This window comes from Zeus faber (assembly GCF_960531495.2).
Source record: "Zeus faber genome assembly, chromosome: 9".
Classification (NCBI taxonomy): domain Eukaryota; kingdom Metazoa; phylum Chordata; class Actinopteri; order Zeiformes; family Zeidae; genus Zeus; species Zeus faber.
The window spans coordinates 3,306,565-3,315,339 of NC_137197.1; the positions used below are offsets into that span (position 1 = coordinate 3,306,565).

An 8,775-nucleotide genomic window follows, 5' to 3' on the forward strand; every position below is an offset into this window, starting at 1 on the left:
CTCTCTCTCTTTCGCTGTGGATATCTGTCAAGGTTCCATATTGAGGAAGTAAAAATCCGGCTTCCATGTTTTTGCTCCCTCCATGCACTGATCAGGACCTCTGGGTTTGATGCTGATCAGCCAGTTTGGGTTGATTCTAAATATTTGGGAGGACTTTTACTTTGTGAACCTGTAATTAGTGACAAGCCCTTCATTAGCAAAGTCCTAAAAAACAATGGTATTAAACACAGTCTTCTTCTCAACCATCATGTAGAACGTTAGGAGGCACTTTGATTATTTTCTCCAGAATGGACGCTCAATCCCTCTAGCAGGTCAATGTAAGTAATGGGGGACAAATTCAAATTCTGTTCAGTGCAAAAGCTCACTACACATTTCAGGATAAGTAATATGATGCCACAGCCTCTGGTTTTGCAAATGTAGTGAGCTATTTAAAAAAAATATATGTTTTATATGGCTGTGGCAGATCTGTCCGCCACACACCACCCGAGCGGCGTTTTCGGGGGCCCTCCGAAACAGAGACACGGACGATGGAGTTGAAACCACACCCGTTTTATTGCAGCGAGTGGGCAAGGTGGAACAAGCCTGGAGCAGATGGACAAGATGTCACGACAAGGGCTCCTCTCCTGTGTGTGTGGGGATGGGGGTTTTACCTGTTGCTCGTTGATTACTCTAACGAGCAACAGGCGTTCAGCCACTCTGATCCTGGGCCCAATTACCAAGACCCAGGACAGGTGTGGCTGCTCAAACCACACCAACCCACCACACCACAATGGCTAAATTTGCAGTTTGCTGGTACTATTTTCATTGCTGTTGTCACCGGTGTTATACTCAAATGGGTGACCTGCCAAGATGGAGACATGGAGCGTCCAGTAGTATACTACAGAAACCTAGTATACTACGGAAAACGGGGATCAAGTAAAAGCAAATCCAAACTATTCTATTCAATTGAAGGGAAAAACAGCTTTTTGCAGTTGATTTGACTAAACGTTTTAAGGAAACCAGGTTATTTTTCAAGTTGAAAGATGTTTTGTATGTTGTATGCATCGCAGCTTGCTGCATGTTTTGGCTTCTGGGCAGTTTTCAGAAGGTTTGGAACTGCATGATATTATACTTGAAGGAGTCTCTGCTTTTGCTGGGTTTACCATAACAACGACCCCCCAGGGAGCAGTGATGGGGTCCAAACGGCCCCCCAGGCTCCCGTTCACTGTGCTCTCTTATTACAGGGGAACACCAACCCCAACACCTTTATGTAACAGAGCGGTTCTAGAAATAAATCTCACTTTTTAATTGGTCAAAGAGGTATTTTTTTATTGATGTTGGTACTGGACCGCAGTGTGTTTTCATCCAGGCAGGGAAGTGTCCGAATCGAAACCCTGTTATGATATTATTGCATCCGGTCCACAGAGTGAGTCTTTGAAAGAAAACAAATTAAAGATTAATTTTGCAAAAATAATTCTGTGCCAGAAGCCAGATTTTATTAGTGTTAATCGTACAGTATGGCTTTCACATGTTAATGGTAAACTGTGTGTGTATGTGTGTGTGTGTGTGTCTTGCAGAGTGAAAGTGCCATCGTGAAGCAGAGGGAACTGTCCCTGGAGCTCGCCAGAATCAGGGATGAAGTGGGTGAGTTGGACGCAGAACGACAGAATCCACTTTTATCTTTCAGGGTCTGAATCTGAATCTGAATCTCAATCTCAATCTGAATCTCAATCTGAATCTGGATGAGTTCATTCCTCCAGGTGCATTCATATGTATTTGTCGTGGTGAGGATTAATGCGTTTCTACAGGAGATTCGCTTCTTTTTTAAACGCTAATTGTTACAAAAGTCTGAAGAAAAAAAAAGGAAAAAAAAATATATATATAAATTTCCAAATATATTCAAATAGCTGAAAAGTACAAAACAGAAATAGTCAAATAAACAGAATATGTAAAATGTGATTCTATGCACAGCATAGGTTATTGTTAAGGGTGTATAAGGTGTAAATTATAATTATAAATTATTGCTATTCATCATCTTTCAGTGGAAGTCATTATTTAGTCGTGAAATTGAGATATTTTCTGGATCTGAGTTCATACTTTAAAGAACGGTACTGTTCAGTGTAATGCAGATGGGAATTAAATATATACACAGATATTGTGAAATATATTGTAAAATATACCTTATGATCGTTAAAAAGGACTTTTAAGAATGAGTAATTTCCCCTTTGTGACAAAGTGAGTGAGACTCTAACACACACCACCTGCATAATCAGCACAATGCCAGTTATTCCATTCATTTTCCTCTTTTTTCTTTCGTTGAATTGAGATAATTCCATCGCTCATGAGGTTCATTCCAATTCATGACGATTCCGGGTTTGTTAAAATTTACATCGAGCAGGTTTTCTAGTTCTATCTAATAAGTTAACTTATTGTAACTATATACAGTGGGGCAAAAAAGTATGTAGTCAGCCACCAATTGTGCAAGTTCTCCTACTTAAAAGGATGAAAGAGGCCTGTTATTTTCATCATAGGTTCACCTCAACCATGAGAGACAAAATGAGAAAAAAAAATCCAGAAAATCACATTGTCTGATTTTTAAAGAATTTATTTGCAAATTATGGTGGAAAATAAGTATTTGGTCAATAACAAAAGTTCATCTCAATACTTTGTTATATACCCTTTGTTTGCAATGACAGAGGTCAAACGTTTTCTGTAAGTCTTCACAAGGTTTTCACACACTGTTGCTGGTATTTTGGCCCATTCCTCCATGCAGATCTCCTCTAGAGCAGTGATGTTTTGGGGCTGTCGCTGGGCAACACAGACTTTCAACTCCCTCCAAAGATTTTCTATGGGGTTGAGATCTGGAGACTGGCTAGGCCACTCCAGGACCTTGAAATGCTTCTTACGAAGCCACTCCTTCGTTGCACGGGCGGTGTGTTTGGGATCATTGTCGTGCTGAAAGACCCAGCCACGTTTCATCTTCAATGCCCTTGCTGATGGAAGGAGGTTTTCACTCAAAATCTCACGATTCATGGTCCCATTCATTCTTTTCTTTACACGGATCAGTCGTCCTGGTCCCTTTGCAGAAAAACAGCCCCAAAGCATGATGTTTCCACCCCCATGCTTCACAGTGGGTATGGTGTTCTTTGGATGCAACTCAGCTTTCTTTCTCCTCCAAACGCGACAAGTTGAGTATTTACCAAAAAGTTCTATTTTGGTTTCATCTGACCATATGACATTCTTCCAATCCTCTTCAGGATCATCCAAATGCTCTCTAGCAAACTTCAGACGGGTTTGGACATGTACTGGCTTAAGCAGGGGGACACGTCTGGCACTGCAGGATTTGAGTCCCTGGCGGCGTAGTGTGTTACTGATGGTAGCCTTTGTTACTTTGGTCCAAGCTCTCTGCAGGTCATTCACTAGATCCCCCCGTGTGGTTCTGGGATGTTTGCTCACCCTTCTTGTGATCATTTTGACCCCACGAGGTGAGATCTTGCGTGGAGCCCCAGATCGAGGGAGATTATCAGTGGTCTTGTATGTCTTCCATTTTCTAATAATTGCTCCCACAGTTGATTTCTTCACAACAAGCTGCTTACCTATTGCAGATTCAGTCTTCCCAGCCTGGTGCAGGTCTACAATTTTGTTTCTGGTGTCCTTTGACAGCTCTTTGGTCTTGGCCATAGTGGAGTTTGGAGTGTGACTGTTTGAGGTTGTGGACAGGTGTCTTTTATACTGATAACGAGTTCAAACAGGTGCCATTAATACAGGTAACGAGTGGAGGACAGAGGAGCCTCTTAAAGAAAAAGTTACAGGTCTGTGAAAGCCAGAAATCTTGCTTGTTTGTAAATACTTATTTTACTGAGGAATTTACCAATTAATTCATTAAAAATCCTACAATGTGATTTCCTGGATTCTTTCCCCCCATCCTGTCTCTCATAGTCCAAGTGTACCTATGATGAAAATTACAGGCCTCTCTCATCTTATTAAGTGGGAGAACTTGCACAATTGGTGGCTGACTAAATACTTTTTTGCCCCACTGTATAATAATATATATAATAACTTATTGTAATACTCCTTTTCTTTAATTTCTTCCGTGCCCCCTTGCAATCCTGCCACACCCCACTAGGGTGGCGCAACCCACAGTTTGAATGCCTCTGACTTCAACAGTGGGAATGTCCATAAAGGAGGGGTGTGTGTGTGTGTGTGTGTGTGTGTGTGTGTGTGTGTGTGTGTGTGTGTGTGTGTGTGTGTGTGTGTGTGTGTGTGTGTGTGTGTGTGTGTGTGTGTGTGTGTGTGTGTGTGTTTGTGTGTGTGTATGACATCATGATGACGTCAGGTGCAGCAAAATTGGGTCAAACCAAGTCGGGGTTTTTTTGGATTTAGAGTGTTCATTCTCTATTTTGTTCTTGGAATGAGATCTGTTAAATGTTTGAGTTTCCTGCAGCGACCTTAGCAAAGTAAAAATTATAAACTTTAATCCATGTTTGTTGATTAAGAGCCTGTTTCCTATTTACTGATTATGTAGCTCACCCCTTCAATGAGGAAGGTGGAGAACAGACATGATGGACTGGAGATATTATATTCCATATTATTCTACAGTCTATTATTCTAAAGTATTTTTAGTCTATATTCCATATTTGTAGTCTATAGTCTATATTATTACATATTCGATATTATTCTACAGTGTATTCATCAAAAGTTGATATATATCATTTATTGATTACTTGAAATGAAATCTTTTTTCTTTCTCCAGTACATGTACTTTATCTCCTCCATTGTGCATCGTAGTCAACAGGGGAAGGGGGTGGGGCTTATTTGTGTGTTTTCTTCTTCAAATTCTAACAATTGGAATTTATTAAAATTAATAAAAACATTTTCATTTAAATTTTAATGAAAAAAGACGAAAACTAAAGAAAAAGATATTGTTAAACCTGGAACTGGCCCGGTGTGCAGCTGTCAGCGTTGCGCGCTGGGAGCGTCTGCGTCAGGACAAGGAGGAGCTGGAGCGGCGCTTCGAGGGCGGGCTGCGCGGGCTGCGGGCGCGGCAGCGGGCGGAGCTCGGGGCCCTGGAGGCGGAGCTAAGGGCCCAGCACGCCGCCGAGACGCAGCGGCTGCAGGACACACTGCTGCAGCGGCTGCAGGAGCTGCACGGCACGCAGCAGGCACAGGTGTGTGTGTGTGCGCGTGTGTGTGTGCGTGTGTGTGTGTGCGTGTGTGTGTGTGTGTGTGACATCGCCACAGGAAGTCAGTTTCTTTCTGATCCTTTCAGATTGAGGAGATGAACGAGGCTCACGAGGCGTCGCTGGTGGAGATGGAGACGGCGCACAGTGACACGCTGTGCACGCTGCAGGACGAGCACGCACGCACCGTCAAAAGTACACATCACACAACCACACACGGGTTTCACCAAAAACGCCATTTTCAGATGCAGACTATGTTCACTTTGGCGCTCTATTATTGATGCTCATCTACTAGTGTTGGTGAGAATCAGCACCGGTTGCCACGGTGTCGCTAATGTCCGATTTAACTGCTAACTCTTCCCCAATTTTCAAAAAGTCTTTATTGCTCCCGAGCGAGGACAATTGGTTGCAGTCGGGGTTGGAGCAAACAAAAACACAGCTAAGACGTTTAAACTTCAAACTTAAAAATACAAATAAACAGCAAAGACAATAAGAGGAATACGATGGGATGAGGTGGGTCAGAACCACTCAAATGCAGATGAATAAAGATCAACAAAGACACATAACGGGGATTTAATAGTAATAAAAAATATTAATTTTAAATAGCTGTGCAAATGAAGGAATCTCCCGGCAGTGTTGTTTTGTCCCTTTTCACTTTGGATTAAAAAATGAAAGAATAAAACCCAAAGTGAAACACTCTGGTTCTGATGTCCAGCTTCACTTCCTGTCTGTGGCAGGAAGGCACGGCACGGTGGCGCAGCGCATTGCACTGTGGGGGCGCTGTTGGCACTGTTCTCTGGCGGGTTATCTCCCAAATAGCAGCCTTTCTGTGTGGAGTTTGCATGTTCTCCCCATGCTCCTGGCTGCCCCCCCGGAGGAAGGACAAGCCAGGATGGGTCAAATGCAGAGGCCACATTTCACCGGCACCACCCAAAGCATGTGCGTGTGTGTGTGTGTGTGTGTGTGCATGTGTTGTAGTGGTGTGTTGCGTGACAATTAAAGATTCTTCTTCTTCTACTTCTTGTGCCTCCAGCGCTGAAGATGGCCCACGAGCAGCAGAGGAAGTCTCTGGAGGAGGAGTTTGAGAAGCTCCGGCTGTCGCTGCAGGTAGGCGTCGCACTGGCTCGGGCTCTGGCTGCTCGTGGCTCTGCTCCCTCGCCGGCTCGGCAGGGACCTCACGTCCTGTTCTTCTTCCAGGACCAGGTGGACACGCTGACGTTTCAGAACCGAAGCCTGAGAGACCGAGCCAAGCGCTTCGAGGAGGCTCTGCGCAAGAGCACCGACGAGCAGATTGTGGTAACGTGTCGCCTCCCTCAAGATATACCAATGAAATAATCAGAATCAGAATGACATTGATAGTGATAATAATAATAATAATAATAATAATAATAATAATAAACAAAATGCAAACAAAATGTGGTGAACGAAAATAAATATTATTGAGGGACATTGAAGGATCACAATCCTTCCTCAGCAAGTGATTTTTACCGTTACCATTATTTCTCTTGAGTTACTGCTCTCAAATGATAATTATTAATGATTGAACTACTTCAAGACTAAATGCAAAGAAGTGGATATAAACTAACTACTGGTAAGCAAAACCAGTCGGTGATAACTCTGTGACTGGTTTTAACAGTTTTTGGGACAATATTGGAGCACTATGGCTTATGCCTGGCCCACACCACAGGATTTTTCAAATCTTAATGGACATTGATGTCAGACCGCCGACGTCAGGACGTGTCATGTTACGTTGAAGAGTTTTGTTCCCGTCGTGTGGAGGGCAGCAGCAGCGGCAGCAGCAGCAGCAGCAGCAGCAGCAGCAGCACCACCAGCAGCACCACCAGCAGCAGCAGCACCACCACCACCACCACCACACTGACACATTCCCTCCACCAGCAACCAGAGTCCTGATCTCACGGAGCCACGCGGGATATGACAGGAGTTGCGGCTGGGCAAGATCGCCAGAGTCTCGACCCTCAAAGACGGTGGACGACGGGCGAGAACCAGCCACGCTGTTTTTTGCGCTATTTTTTTGACGGAAAATCCAAAAGGAAAAAGTAAAAAACTACGGGTGGAGTGATGTCGTAGCGTTCCCCGTTGGGCTTGTTTCAGTCAACGAAAACCCCTTTTTCAGATGCAGACTATGTTGACTTTGGCACTCTATTATTGACACTCCGTTTACTAGTGTTGGTGAGAATCAGCTTTGTTTATCACCGGTTGCCATGGTGACACTCATGGCCAATTCAATACTGACCCCGACCCAATTTTCAAGAGTAAGTCTTTATTGTTCCCTTCTCCCAACTGGCTGTCGGCCTAAAAAACACAGCCATCTACAGGCACGATCATCTTTAGAACCACCACAAAATTGGGACCGAGATGGGCTTTATTATCTTGTAGTGTGAACCCCGCTTTGCAGGAGCCAAGCGAGCTCTGGCATTGGCTTGATGGACCAAATGTGTTAGTCGGAGAAGTGCGAAATCGACTATGTTGCCAATAAGAAACATCTACAGTTATTTCGGTCTTATCATTGAATTCTTCCGCGACCACCCTCGTAGCAGAAGCTGCCGGACGTACCAGTCACTGCAGCGGCGGGATTCCACCTTCAAGATGCTGCGGGAGATGAATGTGTGTTTTGTTTCCATGGCGACAGGACGCCCTGGCGCCGTACCAGCACATCGAGGAGGATCTGAAGAGTCTGAAGGAAGTGCTGGAGATGAAGAACCAGCAGATCCATCAGCAGGACCTGAAGATCTCAGAGCTGGAGAAAATGGTAAGCTCCAAATACCTGCTCCGCCCGGACCACGCCCCAACCAGCCAGGCCTGGGTTTGGGTGGAGTTGGGCGTGATCCTATCAAGAATTTAATGTGGTACGCATCTTGCCGTGTGTTTTTGAGCAGGCCGAAAAGAACGTCTACCTGGAGGAGCGAGTGCAGGTGTTACAGCAGCAGAACGAGGACCTTAAGGCCCGGATCGATAACAACGTTGCTGTGTCCAGGTCAGTAACGCCCCAGAACCTTCCCTCTGTGTCAGGGAACAAATCCTTTTCTCTATTTATTCATTGAACCGGGTCAGACTCATGGGATTGGGCTTTAGTTTTGGTTTCTCTAACTTCCCCCAGACAACTGTCGGCGGAGAACGCCAACCTGCAGGTCCACGTGGAGAAGGAGAGCAACGAGAAGAAGCGTCTGAGTCGCACCAACGAGGAGCTGCTGTGGCGGCTCCAGACGGGGGAGCTGAGCCCCCACATGTCGCCCAGCTCCTCCCCCATCCACCGCGCCTCTTCGGGGCCCGGCTCCCCGGCCAGACCCCATTCCTACCACCAGTAGGACCTCCTTACAGTACCTCCACGACGCCTCCTCTCAGACCCCACCCCTACCATCAGTAAGACCTCCTCTCACAGGCCCCAGTTCTACTTGGTCGCGATCCTAAAACTTTTTTTCTCACTGAAAATGATCCAATACCAGGCAGATGGATCAACTACCAATCAGTTCATACGCTTTTACTTTGGAAGTGCTCCTCGCCCGCCTGGCAAATTTTCCACAGTAAAAGCACAGGGATCTTTTTTTAAATCCCTGAGCTCATTCAAACTGCTTTTAATTCCCCCTTCCCTGGCAGT

At 45.0% G+C, this 8,775-nt stretch overlaps 1 protein-coding gene across 1 annotated transcript in view; it reads left to right on the forward strand.

Moving 5' to 3' along the window:
- Window positions 1–8,485, forward strand: part of mtus2b (microtubule associated tumor suppressor candidate 2b) — a gene marked incomplete at both ends in the record, with an annotated part of 26,825 nt that extends 18,340 nt beyond the window's left edge. Inside the window, 8 exons of the mRNA XM_080007318.1 lie at window positions 1,557–1,623; window positions 4,933–5,147; window positions 5,249–5,354; window positions 6,193–6,266; window positions 6,357–6,455; window positions 7,810–7,929; window positions 8,057–8,154; window positions 8,278–8,485. Coding sequence (XP_079863444.1) covers window positions 1,557–1,623; window positions 4,933–5,147; window positions 5,249–5,354; window positions 6,193–6,266; window positions 6,357–6,455; window positions 7,810–7,929; window positions 8,057–8,154; window positions 8,278–8,485 — 987 coding nt within the window. The remainder of the gene's footprint in view (window positions 1–1,556; window positions 1,624–4,932; window positions 5,148–5,248; window positions 5,355–6,192; window positions 6,267–6,356; window positions 6,456–7,809; window positions 7,930–8,056; window positions 8,155–8,277) is intronic.
- Between the last annotated feature and the right edge of the window lie 290 nt (window positions 8,486–8,775).